This window comes from Lepisosteus platostomus, chromosome 12 (assembly GCF_059453375.1).
Source record: "Lepisosteus platostomus isolate fLepPlt1 chromosome 12, fLepPlt1.hap1, whole genome shotgun sequence".
NCBI lineage: Eukaryota > Metazoa > Chordata > Actinopteri > Semionotiformes > Lepisosteidae > Lepisosteus > Lepisosteus platostomus.
This window is the reverse complement of record NC_142622.1, coordinates 43,395,584-43,416,103: the sequence shown is the minus strand read 5'-3', so window position 1 is coordinate 43,416,103 and position 20,520 is coordinate 43,395,584. Positions and strand designations below refer to the sequence as shown.

Below are 20,520 nucleotides of genomic sequence, written 5' to 3'. Positions count from 1 at the left end.
TTCTCAGCCCATGAGAGAAAAACTGTTACCAAGTTTCCATATATATTCAGTACAACAGCCTGAAGAAAATCTCCCGGAATTTTAACTAAAACAGAAAGGTATGTAAGATAATGAAAAGGTACTATCAATATTTTTAGACATTTTAGATAGTTTTAGACATCAGTATTTTGAAAAATCTGTCAAAATTGTATGCAAGCTTTCATGACTGAAAAAAATACTTCTGGAATTCATGCAGAGAACATACAGGACCTCTGTCTCAAATAGTAATTACAGAGAATAATGGAAAAGAGCCTCACAAACGTCCGTCATGAAGCTAATTCCCGCATGTGGACTCTTTGGTTCAGTTAATAAAAAATATCCTGTCTTAACTGACTACAGCATCTCACAGCTGACCGTCTTAGGAAAGTTGAATGGGTTGAGGAGCTAGAAGACGCAACCTTTCCTTGTGATTACCTGTACTTGAGTAGCGCCGTGCTGCCCCACACACCTACGCCAAAATACTGTACACATTTCCGGCCTGTGGATAAGGGATGAAAGGTTACGTTGGTACCAATCACAGCACGTTTTCTAAAGGATTTTCAGTAGCTTTAGATTGTAAGAATGAAATAGAGAAATGTATGTAGTACAAAGCTGTGCATGATTATCGCATTTTCAGGGAAAAGGCGACACGGGTCATTTTTACTAAACTTTCTGAGTTCATGAAACCCGAGTCAGCTGTTCTAAACCCGGAGCGAAGCGCATTTTGTGTTTGAACAGGTAAAGGGACACGCCCTGTTCTATCGATTTTCCTTCGTGAGGCAAACCAGGAAGAAAGACGCAAAGCAGGGAAAAAAAAACTTTGAGCTTTACAGGCTGTTGACAATGTGCAAACTGTAAAAGGAGTGTGGCCCAAGAAAGGAAGGGACGTCGCATGGGTATTTTGTTTTCAAGATCCCTATGAAGTAGTGCAATCATGAGACTAACTACAAGAGTCTCCGCCGCCTTGCTGCTGGAGATACTCGTCTCGCTGGGATTGCAGATCGCAGGTGAGTACAAGATACTGTATATAAATGGCAGACGTCAGAAGAGAAAGAGGGCTTTGTTACAAATGACCGGATACGTATGAAGAAGCATCATTTTCATTAACAGCAACAATAACATCTTTATATTGATACCATTGTCACCACAAGGTATAAGGATAGAACAAACACAAATGTTATCACTTAGGTGACAAGAATTAGTTATATCCGTTTATATAGAATAAATATATAACAACTTTAAAGAAGTGTTGTTCTTTGTATCTTTTTTGAAGTTGACAATTTAGAATGAGTAACAACAACGTTCCTTTGCTTTGGGGGCAGAACAGGAATGATACAAACAGAAATAAAAACCAACTCTCCAGTCGCCTCAGAGGAAAGAGGACATCACCGTCATGTGTCTCCGAATCGTTCATATTTTTAACTCGGGGATGGAGAGCCCAACTCGAGTCGTGCGGTGGTCCGCAGACTTGTTTCTGATACAGTGTACAACAGCTATTTAAATCCAGGCTCCTGTTATTACGGAAGGATGCTATAGATATTCCAGAATATGGTTCACCAGAACATAAGATCTTGAATTATTCAAATTCCACTAATCACTGCTAAGAAATCTTTGCAGTCATTTGAGCTATACTGTATTGTTGTTGTTTTTTTTTTTGCTGAAAAAAAGTTATCTCTGCCTATGGAAATAAGCTGTTAATAAGTATTCTGTATATTCAGTGTAACAGCTGAAGAAAGGCTATCGTCAACTTTTACTAAACTAAAACGAGATAATAATAAAGATAATGGCAAATTTCTTTCCAGAATTGTAAAAATATTGTAAAATCGAATTTATTTTTCAATGATTTGGGGTTCCTGTGACACTTGGCTTTGGTAACTAATTTCAGATCCAAAATCAATCAGTAGCCTTTGTTAACACATAGAAATGCAAACTTCAGTTTAAACACACCATTTTGTTCTGATTACCTTTTATATTTTTACAGATTTTTAGATTTTGAGTGTTATACAGCATTTTCCAGGTTTATTCTATACCTTGACGAACTCCAAAACCAACTAAAAAACGATTTAACCTCAAAATTAAAGTGTAACCCCAATAGTTCTTAATGTCTAAAGTTCAGTTTTTTTCATACCCTAAAATTCAGTGTTTTGGGGACACACACATCTTGAAGAGGCATTGTTTAATACAGTAGGTTCTTAAGAAGTCTCACAAGGGGTCTTTGGACAACCTTTGTGACCTGCACTTGTGATCTGCTTTCTTCAGCTCATAGCCTGACACTCCTTTCACTTAGTTTCATATCAGTTCTGAGGGTATGGATAAAACTGGGACTATTATATAAATATGGCTTATGAACTATGACGTTAAAGATTAATTAAAGATTTAATATTTGGGTTTTATTTACACCATAACTTTTTATTTGGTGTAACAAAAACATTGAAATAACTAAAATCCCCGAACTTCTGCACTAACACTGTGTGTGTTGTGGAGTTCTGTAGCAACACCGAATAAGTGGATCACTTTGCTTTTCTCTAATGTCTGTGAATCTGCTGGATCAGGATATTTGTCAAATGTACAATTTATTTGTTGATAACCTAATTATACTGGAGGAACATTCAAAAAACCTCTTGTGTAGTTATGCAAATCCAAGCATATCAAGATGACACATACAAATTGGGAGATGCTGGGAAATGTCTACACACCTTAAAAAAGCTTTTTATTTTTCCAAAAAAGGAGAGGTACAGGGAGAAAATAGTCAACAATCAATTTGTGGCAACCAAGAATTCATCAGTGCGTAGACAAAGTAAGCAAAAATACAGTGTTTTATAAATTAAGACAAACAACCTTGTCCAAGCCTATCTAGATGACACGTAAATTAAAATAATCAAAAAGTTTTGTGAAGGACAACTACTGCAGTTTTTGGAGTTGAGGGTTGATCTGATTCTGTGATTGACAAATAACAAATTGCAGACAATGACACCAACTGGCCAAATACAAACCTCCAGTCTCCAAAAACAGTTAATGGGTGCTGAAGCTCAAGTGAGCATAATGTGAAAAGACAGAAACGCCAGCACAGGTTGGGAGTTTCCTTTCCTTTTTCAATAAAGAGAGGGACGAAGCAGTGAGCTGATGTTTTTAATGGCAATGAAGCCTTCATCAGGTTATATACAAAGGAAGCACAAACGACAGCTTTATAAATAATGGATATCGATATTGGATGTGTGCGACGCAAATTTTAAGTGTGGTAGTTTGATGGATGTATCTGTGCTTATTAGCCCTACATTTCCCTCCTACTTCATTTCTATTCAGCTGCTGTAGCTGGTGAAAGGTTATATAAGTCTTAGAGCTTTAGCTTGAATCTAAATGTCAATGTGTTAGATCAAGCCTTAGCTTAGGAAAGTAACATGTAGGATAGGTGAAGCCATTTTATCGCATCGCCCCGTTCAATATTATAGAAATGAACAGGACAATAATTCTACGAACCTGCAGCTATGGAAAGTGATGAATATGGGCCTTGTACTGCAAGTCTAGTGTTTTTAAGCTCCGGCTGTACCCAGGTTAAACCCAAGGATCCACAATACTGGAGCTGGAGGGCTGCTGTGCTCACAGGTTTTCAGCCCAGCTGAACCCTTTCTGAGCTTAATCATTACTGCCTTTATTGGACAGGTTTTCCGCTTGTCACTGATCTCGTGGTGCTGCTGATATTTAAACAGGCCTGGCAAACATGCAGACTCACTGGCACTTCAGGGGCAGGTCTGGGGAGTCCTGGATCCACTGCGTTACTAAGCACCATTGTGCCGTGCTAAATTAACTCATCCGCATGTGGAAATCTAAAACAAGCTTCAAAACAAACTGCAAATCTGTAGCGGTTACTGTAAACTTTATTGCTCTTTCTTACAATATACTGTACAGTAAGGCCAATGTCTGGTGGACATAACATACAATGTTTGGTAAATAATGTCAATCAATCTTTAGTTCCAGTAATGAAGTGTATCTCATTATGTGAGCGCTTGTTCTGGAGCCGGTGTGTTTAACTTACTGCAGGTGAAATAGGTGTGTAGAGCTCATTTGGAAAATCCCACCGATTGTACAGCTTTCCTGAAGGGTTTGTCATGCTGCTTCACGTACCCCAAAGTATGGGACTCATACTAACATACTGAAAATGAACGGCTGCTTATTTACCTAAAGAGAAGAACCTGCAGTTGTCCATTTACAATAGTAAAGGTAATAAAATGGATCCCTCTTGATGTGCTTTTGTTGCGACAGTGGAAAACAGTTCAAATTACAGTAGATCGCTTTGATTTCTTTTCTCCTCATTAGTGATTTGCTAGTTTGTTTTTGTTTTGAGAGCTGTGAGAGACAAATATAGACTCTGTGTTACCTTGTTAAAAAGTGTAATTATCTTCAACGGCATGGTTAGCTAGCTTGTGCTGGATGCCCAGATTATTTGGCAATGTTTTTTCAGTGCTGTGCGGAGTGCTTGGGATGTTTTGTTTTGTCTTGCATTGAAAAAAGCTTGCATGTAATCACATCTCTGCATAAAAATAGCTTTTTAAGCTTTTCTTTATGGAGTGTGGATAGAAAATGTTGTTTTACTGTAGTAAACTGTTTTACTGTTGTTTTACTGTACTGTAGTACAAACACACCTATCGCACAAGCCACCTGTTATATGAAAAACTGTCAATTTATTCATCATTCAAGACTGAAACAACAAACAGATGTAAAAATTCTCAAGTGTTATGATGTTCTTTCAGGGATGCTCACTTATATTGCTGTTCCTTCTTAGTAAACATCACAAGTCACCTTGGATGTGTTTTGGACAAAGGCTGCAAGCAAATAGTTCCTTTCATTTGTAAGGGATAGGCAGATGTTAAGGCACATGCCTTGATTTGTGAGTGTAGTGAAATGTTTTAACTTTAACAGCCCGGTCTAGGTATGCAGACAGAGCTCTGAGTCCAGATGTTGCTGTACTGCCATTGCCTGTCGATCAGAACTGCTTTTGTGACCACGAGTAGTTGTGTGCTCATTGTGGGTCTCTCTGAGATGTTAATAAAATAGAAAGATCTGAGCTCAGTGCGCTTTCAGTATGGTCAGGAGCCTACACAGAATCAGCTCCTGGTTAGTCATAGAGGAAGTGTTTTGCGTAATCAGTACAGCATGTGTTCTGATGCGTGAATCATTGTGACAGGCCCATATGTTTCCTTTGTTCTTGTGTGTGTGTGCTGTCCCTGATGAAGGGAAGACGGGAGACTGTAGGCAGATTGTAATACGGATGAGTTCCATTTGTGTTTCCAAGTACTCCTATCGCTTACTGTGAAGAGGTGCTACATCAAAGGTGGAGGTGCCCGCTGCTGCACCACAGTTCTTGGGCAACGGTGATGCTGAAATGAGACTCGGAGTGATGTCAGCCCCCTAGACTCTCAAGAGTGTGTAAACCCAGCGCAGTGAAGAGCTGTGCCCTCTGGGGGAGGGAGAGTGCATGGTGTCTCACGGTGCAGGCCCAGGCTCTTGCAGTGACGTTGTTCCCCATGATCCTCCTGGGCACCTGAACCCCCAGCAGTGGTGGTCTGGCCTTTTTTTTTAGTGGGTATGTTGCTTAACTGTGGCGTGCTGTTGGAGCACTTCGAGGGGCCTGGAGCCAGGTTTGAACTCCTACTCCCACTCCACCAGCAAGAGGATCTGAGAGCCCACTTTCGGAAGGGAAATTCTGAATTTTCCCACAGTGATCAATTCAGAGAAACGAGCAAGAGATTTCCTGGTAACTAGTCAATAGAAAATCAAACAGGGAATGTGTGGTTAGTTCTAGGTAAGCTGTATAATAAAAGGAACTAATGAAGGCCAGTTGCAAAGTTGCTAAGGCCAGCGTGAATTCTTCTCTGTGTGTGGGCATGTTCTGCATTCTCTTTGATTTCTAATGAGCTCCACTTCATGACGCACCTTTCAGAAACAGTAATGCACAATAAAAACGGGGAATATACCATTTTATTTTTGCAGTTAAAACAGGGACCCTAGTAGCACTGCCTCCGGCTGGTCGCCGTTCAGCTCGCGGCTCGGTCAGACCCGTGTTTGGAATGGTTGTGTTTCAGGATGCCAACAGATGACCGTGATCCCCGAGTCGGACGCCAGAATCCTCATCGGCTCCCCTTTCCCATCGCCCGATTGCAGCGTCTGCCTGTTGGGCAGCGCGGCACCTTCGGAGCGAGCGTGCTCCCCCCGGCAGGCCCTCCGACCGAAGCAGGCCGAGGCGGTGCGTTTCAGCTGCCCTGAGCCACAGAATTTCTTCACTGTCGAGTTTCAAAAGGAATTCGGTGAGGAGGCTGTTTTTTATTTTCATTTTCCCCTTAGCCGTTGAATATCACACATTATGCCTCAAAGCTATGATGACAGATGCATGTACTGTGTATTAGTCTACTGTGTGTATTTTTCCATTCGCCAGTCCCCTGTGTGAATATTCAGTGACTCACTTACAAATACGTTATCTTGGGTTTTTTTTTTACTTTATGGACTAAGTGGCATGACTGTGAATTCATATTTTTTTATACTTGGCTTATCACTGACAGATCTTTTAGTGCTGTACCTGTACAAAGCAATTACTGCAGTTTAAGTTATAGATTGTTTTTTAGGTAGATTTTAACAAAAACCTTGACCTGGGCCCCTGACCGCTAATTTAACATATGAGATAAAAACTGGGGCGTTTATTTGATTCTGATCAGGGTCACAGGAACTCTTAGACCTATTGCTAAGATTAGACTATTCGTTTCTTTGACGTATGCTGGGGAAGTTCTTTATACTTTTATTAAATCTTGGTTTCACAAATGCAATGTTTTATTTGATGAGCATGATTCCTTGCCTACACTGTTGTCCAAACTGCAGCTGCTAGGCTCCTAGGATAAAAAGAGCCCATATAACCCTTTTACTGGCATCACTGTCCTGTATTTTAGCTACACAACAGACTTGTTAACAGAAACTAAAATTCTGTTACTGACATTTAAAGCCAAACGATTGATCCTGACTGTTTGACGGAGATCTAAACTGGAATCAAACCTAACAAAGAAAGGATAAGCTGTCTTCTGTCTTAATAACCTGTTTCTGAGACACATTTTTTACGGGAATTCAGTGTCATTTATTAAAATCTTGATTAAAGGCATACATTTATAACATGGCCATTTTAATATGATTTTATTGCATACTAGTTTTTAGATCAGTATTAATAAATACACTTTCTCCATATGTTATTTTTTATAATATAGCTAACACTTTGTTTTGTGTAATTAGACTCATTTTTATGAATTTCTGTTCAAAAACATCATCTATTTTTAATTCCCATTAATGATTCATTATCTTGTACTGGTGCACGGCGAAAACATCGCTGTCCAAGATTCACATCAATAGCTCATTGAGCACAGAATGTTATTTATATTCTAAACAGTGAGCGATTGATATGTTGAAACAGTAGTCTTAAATGATTACATCTAAATATGATTTTAATTACGGCAAGGAAAACAAAAGAGGCAATTGTGTTGATTAGGTATAGGCATGATTGGTGGTTGCTCATCTACAATACAAGCTGGCTGTAGAAGGAGAGGTTCTGCTACAATTAGCAGACTAGTCCAGAGAGACCAGGATACTGGTTCTGTGGGAGAAAGCCTGTGTCCTTGATGTTGGAGGATCATCACAGTGGTCCCGGAGAGTCACACTTGTCTGATCCAATTGTATTCAGGTACTGCAGTGTCTGCAGAATTCTGAACTAACCTGTGCATCAGCAGAATATAGCTTAATAGCTTTATGAAAATGATCTGCACACTCAGGGGGAAGGTATTGAATGTCGAGGGGCAAAGTTGCCACCCCCCATGGGCCAGAGAACGTCTGGGGTCTCAGGAGAGTTGTATTTACAGATGGGTACGATCGTTCCCTGGGCAGTCGTGAGGGAACAGTATGTGTGTAAATATCCTATTTGAAAATCTTGTCCTGTTTCTAGAGTGCAGTGAGATCTCCTGCAGCAGTGATGGCGCTTGGATGCAAAGCTCACTCTTCACAGAATTCAACAGGACCTTCACCTGGCATGTTAGAAGTCCGAAAGGAAGAACTTTCCAGCTGGATTTTTCAGGAACTGGGATGAGGCAGATCTTGCCTTCTGAGAGCTGCCCTGACCTTCACAAATACACTGTTCTGGCCCAACTCCCCAGTGGACTGGCACAGAACTGGACATACTGCAGGACCGGCTCTGATTCTCAAACAGAAGACTTGATCCAGGCTAGAGTGTCTCTCCAGCTTCCCTGGAAGCAACTGGTGGATCTTCCTGCGTTCAAAATCACTAGCAGGCCTAGGACTAAAAGTAAACTCGTACTCTATCTTCTCGAACTCACGCCCCACTGTGTTACTAATGAATGGATGAAAATGCTTTGAATGGTCTATATCGAATGAATATTCAATACTTTACCTTCATGTTTCATTTAGTGCTGTATTTCAATTAAATCAGTTTACATGTTCTTTGTTAGGACGATAATGCAGAAATCTGAGAGATTTTAAGTTTAGCAATCATTTGGGTCCATTATTTACGGTACATAACTGGATTTCTTAATTACTTCGTCAATGTTAAATGGTGCCTTTGTCCTGAAGGTTGTACCAGCTTCTCTTATGTTTTATTTCAGAAAGACGAGAGGTTGCTCTCACACCTGACGCCAGCACCGTCATCACCATTAGCAAATTGCCGTCGAGCTCCAACTGCAGTGTTTGTACTGGGGACAGCCCGAAGACGTGCGCCTCAAAGGCGGAGCTGAAAAGGAGTGTCAACGCGACTGTACGGTTCACCTGTGAAAATCCTCAGGATTTCTTCACCGTTGACATCAACAAAGAAATTGGTAGGCAATCAATATCTTCGCATTTATCGTTCAGGCATTTTTTTAAGAGCCAGTGTAGGAAAATGTCTTTTAGAGTTTACAAAAGCATGTGAGCTTTGTTGATTGTTTATTTTTTAATTTTCAGGGTTTTCCAGTCCACTCTTCAGTTGTAGTAACACTATTAAGTATCTGTTCAGGTGGTTTACTTTGTTCTTTTTAGCCTCATGAATGGGGATAGCATTTTATAAACTGAGGGATGTCCCCCCCCCCCCCCCATCATCAAAAACACTGCTCAGCACCTTCAGTGTTTAATTTAAGCCATTACGTTCTCAAACTAAACTTAAACCTGTTCTTGCTTACTGTAGCTTTCTTTTTATAGGCTTTTTAGCTTCTGTGGCGCTGGACAAGTTATTGTGAAAGCATCATTACCGTTGTCTATGGCAGTTCACCATTATCCCCTAATGCTGTTTCCTTGTTCTATCAGAATGCAATGAGACTTCCTGCAGCAGTGATGGTTCACAGATACAGAGTTCGTTCTTCCCAGACTTCAACCGGACCTTCTCTTGGGATCTTAAAGGCCCGGGGAGCCGAGCTTTCCAGATGGATTTCTCTGGAATTGGGCTACGGCAGATCTTTCCTTCGGAGAGCTGCCCGGACTTTCACAAGTACACGGTCGTGGCCTACCCTCGGATTGGACCCACCAGCATAGGAGTGTTCTGCAAGAAGGGCATGATTTCCAGAATTCAGGTTCTGTACAAAACTAGAGTGTCTCTGCGGGTCCCGGGCAATACAACCGTGGAGCTTCATGCCTTCAAGGTTTCCACACTGTCTTCAATACGAAGTAAGCACAGACGGCTCCTGTCATCCTTCTGGCGTACGGGAATGGCTGAACTGTAAATAAGGGCGAAAGTTTATACTTTATGCATCGCTCATGATGTGTTATGTTGAATCAACCTTACGTGGCATCTTAGAAGTTGAGCCTGGGACATCAAAGACAGGCTGACAGCACAGCCCTCCCTCGCCCTCCCTCTGCTGTTGCCTTTTCATTCAGTTTGTTTCATTTATTTATTTGTATCCTGTTAAGGACCACGAGAAATTAATACACATTTCATACTGTGCTAGCAGTGTAGAACTGGCTTTTCTTACCGGGGCCCTCGTGACCCTGTACTGTCGTCATCTGACGCACTGATCTCATTATATAAGTGTCTTTGTGTATTTTAACATTATTTTAAGTGAGTATTCGCTTCACGTATGGCATACACCTGTACTTTATTCACATCCCGAAGGGAGAACTCATACAGTACTACTATGTGCTAGAAAGAAAATGTTTTCCCATTCTCAGGGCTGCATTTCTCCTTGCGAATGACGAGGTGTGTCCTTGAGCTTTAGAGCCTGTTATGTGCAGCACCACTGTCCAGGACGTTTAGAAAACATTTAACATAATGGAAGGTAAATGATACTGTAGTAGAGTGCTTTTTAATAAAAGGACTGAAAAACAAAAGTCTCAGCAAGCAAAGAGGACAGCTTAACTGTGGCAGGAGGTGCCAGGGTACTTGGTGGAGGACAGCCACACAGAGTGAAATTCATGCCGGTTTCACGCAAGGCAAGAAACACTTTCTTCAATTCTAATGGAAAACCTTAAAATGAAAAAAAGGTCTGGGAATGGTGTCACCCCTGGTTGGGAACCACTGCTCTGCACCATTCTCCACCATTCTTACTACAATTGTAATTGTAATGCGGTAATGGTATTTACTCTTCGTGGGAGACAGTGGTGCACATGTGACGTTGAGCTCTGTGTCCTCTCTTAGGACTCGCCATAATGGAGGTGGATCTCCTCCCCATGTCAGCAGTGAGCTTCCTTTCTCCGAACTACCCCGGCACTTTTCCCGACGACGATTTAATGACGTGGAAGTTCAACGTCCCCGCCAAACACAACTCCAGCGTCGGCTTCGTCAACTACACTGAGCCGACCTGCCTGAAGAAGGAGGTGATGGTGGAGTACCAGAGAGCCCATTCGAACACCTCCTTCGGGAGGAGGCTGGGGGATAAACAGACCCTAAGCAGGCCCGGGAACTTCAATATGTCACTGCGAAACTGCGAAATGGAGCAGGCAGGTCCGGGTCTTTCACTACACTTCCAAGTTGCTGTGACTAGCAGCAGGCATCCAGGTAGGCCACGTGCACGATAGCACATGTTTGTTTTTGTCACATGATATTGTCAACTCTCATAAGATCCGGGGTTTAAATGATGAGTCGGCTATCAGAAAATGCGACATTCCATGCAGCTCCACTCTAGAGCCCAAGAACATCTGCACACAGTGACCCTCCAGGACTGCAGCTGAGCTACCCTGCCCCTAATGACAGCAGTGGGATGTTAATAGAACCAGTGCACATGATTGAATATTTTCACACACAGAAAATACTGCAGCGTTCGTTCTGGCTTTCCCAAGATTCTAGAGTTTTAATCCAAGTGTTGCATTCTGAAGCCAGAAGGACATTTAAAAAAAAAAAAAAAATCTACAGAGTAGGTTTTGAGAGCAGCCCTGGACAGTAGCACGTTTTAAAATACAAGTAGCTGGCCGTATTGTTTTTCGGACGACGGCTACTTCCAAAGGCTGATTTTATTGAAACCCTAACGATTTATGAAACTTCAGTTTGGGCTTGGAATAGCTTTTTTTTAAATGATGGGAATTGTATACCCGATACAAAGTAAAAACTCTGAATGCTTTTTGCCTTGTGAAGCTCCTCAGGGAATATGACATATTTCAGGTTGAGTGCCACTATGTGTGGCAGCTGCTAAATACCAAAGGGGTAGTCATTGAATGTTGCAGCCTACAGCCATAAAGCAATCAGTGAAGTAAAGGCATTTAAACCCAGTTTATTCTCGTAGAATGTTTGCAGGTTGTCATCATACTGACTAGAATGACTAAAAGTTAGGACTCCTTAGGTGATATTGTGCAAATCTAAATGTCTCTCGCAGTGTTTTAACAAATGTAGTTTAGATGTTACCCGACCCATTGGAAAATCCCGGATTCAATGCAAAGTCACTGTGCTTCTAGTTCATCTTATTTCACCCAAAAGGAGCTCCTGATTAAGAGGCCAGAATCCCAAATAATAAGACTCCTATGAAGCAGTGAAAGCAATCTCAGTGCTTTCAAGTCACAAAGTCTAAAACTTCATATGTATGAAAGGTAATGAGTGTTCGTACAGGGTCAGGCCGGGTCTTTCCCTAAGCCCGTGGACCTCGTCACTTTGGGCACCACTGAGAGAAGGAGTTCTTACTCTTCCAAGAAGCAATGAAGCCTCTCTTCACAAGTGGGGCTCTGTGTTTTCTGTTAGTAACTGGAATTGCAAACAGCTACAGTCTGTTTTCGTGCCAGTGCTGTTGCCATGAAAATGAAAATGCCTGGCGAAGCTGTACAGTATCTGTGGCAGATGCCATGGATAGATTTCCAGATTCAGCTGAGCCAGTAACTACAATTTGAGCATTCGCCTGACCCAAGCTTTCAGCTAAGATTGGTTATTTTCCTCTGTGTCTTTCTTTCATTAAAATTATGCATAGGTGGGAGGTGGGGTGGGGGCTCCTTGAATGACCCTTCCTGTAAATAAGATCAGTGCAGATTGAGCTCTGTGGCTGAGGGAATATTTTTCATTCTGACTTTCTTACCCACATATGCCAACTTTTGCTTCCTAGATTTTTCGTTTAGGGTTTCATTTAGGGTGATGCTTGCCAGGTTTGAGGTTGTTTGCCGGCCCATTTCTTGAGAAGATGTTTTGGAAAGGTTTCATTGACTATGTAGGTCAGTCGGCCATCTTGCTTTGTGCTGGAATATACTGTATATATATTTTCCAAACCTGAATCACATTCTCCCAAATAGTTTAGAAACCAGTACCCGCTGTTCAAACAGCAAACTGAAGGCTAGTCGATTTCTGAATGCATTATTGATGAAGCCAACAAGGCCTTCGTTTATGCAAGGACACGTTTCAGTTTTAATGTTCCAGAGAGGCTGCCCGTCAGAGTCGATAAATCTACAACTTGCAAAAGTACAACAAGAAAAGCAACAGTTTACAATTTCAAAAACGTTTTTAGCAACAGCTTACAATTCCTACGGGTGTGAATTTAAAAGACTGGAAATCTTTTTTTTCCTTATGTATACAGCACATACTGCGCTGTCCACACCATAAAACAATTGATTCTGGTAAGAACTGTGGAAATCTGTGTGTGCCTGTGCATACAACAGACTGTATGTAGTTTTGGTCAGTGTTGTTTTTTCTGTGTCTCTTTGCTCCACTCCAGGTTGTCATGCTGGCCTGCAAAGTTAGAGGTTCCAGTCTTATATGTTAGACTACATTTTCTCTACAGCAATCTCACAAGATTTTTAAATTTGAAGAATCCTGATTTTTTTCATCACCTCAAGAATAAGGATCTCATTCTCTTCTTTATTTTGGCCTTTCAGGCACTTTTAGAATATTGAATTTCACATTGCAATTCAAATAGGCGTTTCACAGTATCTGCCGTTGCAATGAGCTAAGTAAATGCAAAAGAGTTTAAGTGATCTAAAGGTTTACACAGTACTGGGTGAGTTTATACAATATCTGTTGTAAATACAAACAATAATAGGGAAATCTCTGGGCTTATTGGAAGGGGGTTTATGAAATAAATACTGTAGCAACAGATGTGCTGATTAATTTTGTTTAAGGTAAGCAGATTTAAAAAATCTTTCCAATGACACAGCAAAAAACGTCCTGCATCTTGCATCTATCCAAAAAGGGCTTGATGAGCTTTAGTGTTTTTGTTATGCAAACACTTCAACATGTGCGCATGTGTTTCCAATTCTAGTGCTGTGCATGGTGGACCTGCAGACAGAGAAAGGCCTGGTGGTTAAGATTGACAAGGTGGGACGGAATTCAGACTGCGAGATGAAAACTGACTCGGTTCCTACGCAAAACATCACCATGCAGTCTGGAAATAAATACAACCTTTCCTTCCTGGACTGTGGAAAGCAAGATCTCACCCTGACCATCACCAAATCCATAGGTATCCAGCAACTGTCGAGCTGTCTGTGCTGTGATAGTGTAACTTTCTCGTTAGAATTGTTTGAGTGTGATTTAGGCCTGCCTTTAACCACACCATAACCTACTCAGTAATCCAAAATTCATAAATCAGTATATGATAGAAACTCTCAGTGGCTTTGGCTGAAGAAACCTCTCACTAAAAGACATGTTTAACATTTGCGGTATATTTGTATGTGAGTGTTTGGAATTGATCCATTAAATCTTTTTAAATCATGCCTTAGTTGGAGGTTTTAATGTTATCCAAATTTTCCAAGACAATGTATTACATCTATAGAGTAACCAAATTGCATCTGATACTGTTAAGTGGTACGTGTCCATGCTGATAACCACAACCCTGATTTCTTCAGCAATCTGTTTCAGAGAGATTAAGTTGGATGTTATGTACCAGTGGGGCAGCACTTCAAGCACAGTGTGCTGTCTAGCAAAATAAAACTTGATTAGAACTGTAAGGGTTTCCCTCTCAGAACAGAGGCTGCTACTGTATGTAGAAATGATCGTAGCAAATATCTCATTACAGTGCAGCTGTATCTCGGTAGACTGAGAAATCACTTTGAGTGAATCTGTGCCTGTCACTGTTCCAGAATGCCACGCCTGGAAGGACTGTTCTTCTGTTCAAGGGGTGCTTCTCAGTGTGCCCACACTTGAGTCCTGTCTGCCCGTCTCCCCACAAAGCATAACCTGGCACCTGATAGCCCCACAGTACGGAGCTGTGGAACTGACACCAGGCAAGGAAAACCTGAGGCAGTCTCTGCCTGGGCAGGAATGCAACGGGAACTTCCTTTACATCATCACGGAGGAAGATGGATCAAACGTGGGGACATTCTGCCAGCAGGGACCCATCGAGAAGGTCCAGGTCCATACTAATATCTCTGTTACCATGGTAGCCAGTGGCAAGGATGACCTCAGCAAAGCACTGGAGCCCCCCTTCAATGTCTCCTTCACAAAAGACCTCCCAGGTAACGTGCCAGCTGTGAGTCGCACAGTCCATAGCTCTGACCGAGGCGCTTGCTTCTGTCATTTCCTATTGAAAGGCAAAAATACATTTTCTTGACTCCAATGGAAACGAATCCCATTTATCTTTGGAATTTAAGGCAGTAATTCTCAGAAGATATCTATTCCACCACGATCTCAGAACCATTTTCTTCTAAAAAGTATACTCCAAAAGATCCTACAGGTAAAGAGATTCCCCACTGCTCAACATACATGTTCTGTTCATTTATTTAATGAACAGAAAAATGCATTTTTTCTTACCTATATATTTATTTAAATGTAGATCTAATTTAGCCTACATCTGCTTTATTCCATGGGTGTGCTAGCCTTATGTGATCATTATTAAACTTCCCAAGACCACAAGACCATACTGTAGGCCTTTCTGTACTGTTTCATATTCAAGAGGAACCTAAATCCAAGTCAAAAGTATTGCAGAGAACAATCACTGTTTATTTAGCTTGCAGAATTGTTTGCATTTTAGAATAACCTAGACATAAAGTGATTTTTTAAAAGGTTATCATTCAATTGTCATCTTTTTGCATTTAAAAAACAAAACATTTTCAATACTTACAAAATCATTTGTTTAGTTACACTCTGTGGTAAAAGTGCAGTTTGTCACATGCAATGTGAGATGTCAGAATTAAAGGATCAGGATTAATGTAGCACAGATGTTTTTGGGTCTAGTGCCCATAATGAAACTGTTCACAAAATGTTCTTCTCTTCTCTCTACAGAGACCTATGTATTTACCGTCTCCCCCAAAATTGGGGTTCCAACCCTTCTAGCAACCCCTGACTGGCCCAAAGGGATGAAGGAGGCGACAACGCTGTCCTGGATCGTGTCTCTCCCACCCCGATATCGCGCGGATCTGGAATTCCTCAATGTCTCCCAGCCACAGTGCTACAACAGCCACACGGAGATCAACGTGCAATTGCAGGACGCGGAGGAGGAGATGTTCAGCCGCCGGGAAGACGAGATGGCTGATTCCTACCTGAGCGTGCCCGAGAGCTTCTGGTTCAACCTGACCAACTGTCAGCCCGAGTCCCAGGACAGCGTCTTCAGCATGCAGAGCAAAATCACACTGCAGAAGAAAAAGCGTAATTATTCTCATTCAACATTACCAGCCTTTTACTGTAAATGGAGAAGGATACCATCCATCCATTTGATCTGTTTTATCCAGTACAGGGTTACAGGGGAGCAGGAACGGACACACCCTGGACAGGACGCCAGTCCATCACAGGGCACACACGCACACACCAGGGCCCATTTCCCCAGAAACCAGTTAGCCTACCAGTATTTCCTTGGCCTGTGGTAGGAGACCCATGTGAAGAATGGGAGAACATGCAAACTCCACACAGACACCAGCCACGGACTTGAACCCAGGGCTCCAGTGAGGCAGTAGTACTCACCACTGCACCATCATGATGCCCCTGAAGAAGGAAATCGGTTTCCCATCTTTCATTCTTAGCTCACAGATTTTTTTTTCAAACATTTTCTTTACAGTAGTTTGTAGTTGTGAGTAATGAATAATAAATAATGAATTTGGAAATGTGGGAAAGTGTATCAATGCGTATTGCCCTGAGGAGGCGGTTGAGGAGAAAAGCAAAATTCTAACTGTTATAAAATAGGTTTTATATCAGTTTTACTTTTCTCCAATATATAAACTTTGAGCTTAATTATCCTGCAAACTGGACATTATAAATGAATTGTGTTCATGCACATTTGTTTTTTCTGCCTTGCTCAGGGTGTGCCCAGAGTGAAGAATGTGGTCTCTAATTCACATGCTTTCTTTTCTTCTCAGAACCACTGTTGAGTATAATCCTGGGAGCTGTTGGTGTGTTATTGTTCCTGTCGTTAATCGTTTTAATTGTCATCTGTGTGATAGTAAGGTCAGTACAATCCACATTCTAGACTTTTTTTTTTACATAAAAATCTTCTGTTGGAGATCAGGGTTTGTTTCTGTTTGCTCCTTTTTGGTCATTTTAAACAATCACTTTTATTTGTCATCAGGGAAGAAAAATCCAAATGTCATATTACCTCATAAACCTGGGAGGTTTTCTTTTACCCTGTATTGCCCCTGTTTTAACCTTTTAGTAGTCCCAGGTGCCACTGATCTCCAGAGGCAATTTCGGCCTGGAAGGATGTTCATTAAACATTTTGTAATAACTTTGTGAATATAGACGGTAGAGGCCTGGTTCAAGGCTTGAATTGAAGCTAAAGACCTTCTTTATACATTGCATTTGATTTTGTTCCCAATGTAGTCCATGATTTTGGTGTTGCAGTTTCTTTAAATCTTACAATTCTACACTAAAATGGGAAGACAGTTTTCTTCTATTTAGATGCAGTGGCACCAGACTTCCTGTTATTCTTCCCCATGATAATCCATTCCTCTGCTATCGCCATCTCTGTCTCTCGCCGCCCAGGAAGAAGAAGAAGAAGCAGAAGGAGGGGGTGCAGCAGGTGTCCATCTACAACCCCAACGGGAACTCGTTCTTCCCCGGGCGCGCCGCGTTCCCCAAGCGAAGGGCGGACAACGAGTCGCACATCTACGCGGCCATCGAAGACACCATGGTGTACGGCCACCTCCTCCGAGAGCAAAGCGTGACCTCTCCTCCGGTGGACATGTACAGGACCTTCAAAGGCCCTGTGGAAGATGTGCCCCTGGCTGCTGACCTTAAAGACCTGGACCTGCAGGTGGACGTCTACAGACCTTTCATTAGCCCGGCGAAAGAAGCTCCACCCAGAGCCTCTAATGCCACTGGCCTGGGAGATAACCTGTCCTACGTGGACCACCGCATGGTGGATAATGAGCTGTACACCTTCAAGGCCAGCGGAGATCCCACATCGCTGCCTCTTCCCGACACGGAAGAGGAGGCGGAGACTCAGATGGAGAGAGAGCCATCGATGTAGTCGGATCCTTTCCAGCAGGCGTGCCCGGCGCTCTCCCAGGAGGGACCAGGACCACCCCACTTTTTGTTTTCTTAGTCAAAATGTATTTGAAGACTCGTTGCTGTGGTTCTCTGGGAAGGTTTCGGAGGTCTGCAACAAGAGTTGAGAATGTCCATCGTATGCCTATGAGAATACTTTTTTTTTTTTTTTTAAACGTGGGCTGTTATGTCCCAGCCAAACCTGTTGTAACTCAGGCCATCTGTTACTGGGGTGTTTAAGCCGGGTTAACACTGGTCTGCCATGGAGGCTGGCATTTCTGTGCCCAGGTGAGTTGGGTATCACCTGCTTGTGTCAAGAAATGTTACTAAATTCTGAGCTGATCCTGAAAAAGAAGAATCTTGCTTAAAATTGTTAAAACAACCTTATCAGATGGGGTACTCTTATTTATTTACTCTTTGGTATTTATAGTCATCTCTCTGTGGCTCTGAATGTGTATTTGCCTTCATGTTTAATAGAGGTCTTTCTTAGTTGCTTTTGAGATGAATCTGCTTTTCAATGGACAGATTTCCTTCCTAGAATACAGCTCAGCTAGTCTCTGTGTGGTGAAGAAACTGGTCGGCTTGGATTTATTAGCATTACGACTGTACAGATGTTGTTTTTATTTCACTCTTTTTAAAGCTTGGCAGACATGATAATGCACATAAACATCTCATTATTAAATTTTCTTACTGTAATATAATCAAAACCGCTTCATAGTTCACAAAATGCTTGTTCCTTGGATCAAGAGTACTTCATAATTATTTGTAATTATTTTCAGTAAAGAACTAAGAAAAATTAAAATGGATAATATGTGCATAGATTTCCTCCTTTTTACCTTTTCTAGTAAAGTGTGAGTGCATTGTATAAAATGTTTTCATGTTCTTGATTTTGATTCAGACGTGATTTGAATGTTGGGATAGCACTGCTAAGCACAATGGCAACCAGGAGGTTTGACAGCCTGGCTGTTGGGAAACGGTAAAAGATTCCTGCTGACAAGACATGTGTCTCCTTCACCCACAGTATACACTGTTGTAGGATGGGTAAAGGGATGGATATTGACCAAAGATATTTGGTTAATGTGTAAGATAATAAATATAACCTTGTGCTTCTCTGGAGCAGGGGCTGTTACCTGGATTTTAAAGACCTGCATGTTTCTCCATGAACTCCCCACGTAGGCACACGAAATATGTGTTTTAAGGTGTCGTATTTAAGAAGTTCTCCGCGGATGTTATTATTCCAGTGCAGCAGGGCTCAGGGGAACAGGCCGTGAGGGTTTGTAAGCCCCGCGATCCTTTAACTCTCAAAGGGAGCCTGTGAAATCAATTCAGGGACCTCAGACCGTGGTCTGAGAGTGCATCTTGTCCTTTGCCATTAAATCTTTTTTTTTTTTTTAATCTGTCCAGGTGAGACTTTTGTCAAATTCCAATTTAAACATTTTTTATTTTAGGCGATACAGGTGTGGCCTGCAGGTCTCAAGTCAGCGGCCTTCCCATTCTTTTAATAGCGGCGAAAGGCTGAAGCCCTTAAGCTGAGGTCAGTCAGGAGAGGGTTGTCGTTGGCGTCCACAATCCACGAGAGTTAAAGAAGGGGTCAGCTGTCCACCAGAGAAGGATTGACTCTTTTAGCAACTGCTGTGCTAGACAATAGCTGGACTGCCAGAGCAAATTCAAGTTGATGTCAATGGGTTATTGTGTGTGTTCGGTTTTACAGATTTATGTCCTTTTTGTGTACCTTCGTAAGCTTTTATATCATTCTGTCAACAGCAGTGAGCAGCTGTGAAAGCCTTACAGGTAAACAAAACTTGGGATCACCTGCCTCCGTTTGGAATACAACCTTAGCCGAATGCCTGTGTCTCTATGTTGGAAGCAGGGAAAGCTGGGATCATGTAATATCTGTATCAGTTTTCTCATCACTGTAATGACAAAGATTGCACAATTGTTTCCTAATGTCTTGGCTTTAACAGTTTTAAATGGCTGTTCTTTAAATGTTTTGGAAACAGTTCTTGATTCTTTGTTGTTAATCTACGCATTGTGCTCCAAGACTGTTTGGGATTAACAGAAGTGGTATCTTGAAAACACATGGTGTTGATGGGATTTCACATTTTTTCTGTGTAAATATATTTCCTCCATGTGTTTTTTTTCCCGTTTGTCTTTCAGATTTTTTTCAGAGAGAGCTCTCTGTAATGGATATAAAAATGTCATTTAGAGCAGTCCCTTTTTATTTTCATAAAGTATGCTGCTTTAACTTATTCTACATGCATTGTTTTTACATATCTGGATAAATAAATGAATCTATAACAAATATGAAAGATGCTGTGTGAAACTAGTGTCAAACAGAGCAGTTTGGTAAGCATCGCACATCGAAGTTGTAAAACTTCTTGCACAGTTGTATACTTAGCACACGCTGTAGACACCCTTCAAAACCGACTGTCACTGAAGAGATATTGAGACTGTTAGATCATCAGTACAAAAGGTAAACTGAGTGAAATTGCATTGAAAAAAAGTTCAAATAAATGCAAATGTGAAAAGAACCATTGTATGAATTAGATGATATTAGTGAGATAGTTCAGCCCAGTTGAGTATGGATGGGTTTAGGGGACGGAGTAAGTGATCTTATTGCGTCTGTTTTTGTCCCCAGAGTAAACAATTACAGTCAGTTTTAATCACCCGAAACGCTG

General features: G+C 41.5%; 1 protein-coding gene across 1 annotated transcript; it reads left to right on the top strand.

Moving 5' to 3' along the window:
• Positions 1-510: 510 nt before the first annotated feature.
• On the top strand, positions 511-20,151 carry cdcp1b (CUB domain containing protein 1b). Its single transcript, XM_088602108.1, has 11 exons — positions 511-1,025; positions 6,099-6,320; positions 7,991-8,347; positions 8,664-8,873; positions 9,337-9,693; positions 10,661-11,020; positions 13,692-13,889; positions 14,509-14,883; positions 15,650-16,012; positions 16,717-16,804; positions 17,339-20,151. The coding sequence occupies exons 1-11, from the start codon at positions 953-955 to the stop codon at positions 17,823-17,825; spliced, it is 3,090 nt and encodes a 1,029-aa protein (XP_088458234.1). The 5' UTR covers positions 511-952; the 3' UTR covers positions 17,826-20,151.
• Positions 20,152-20,520: the final 369 nt, after the last annotated feature.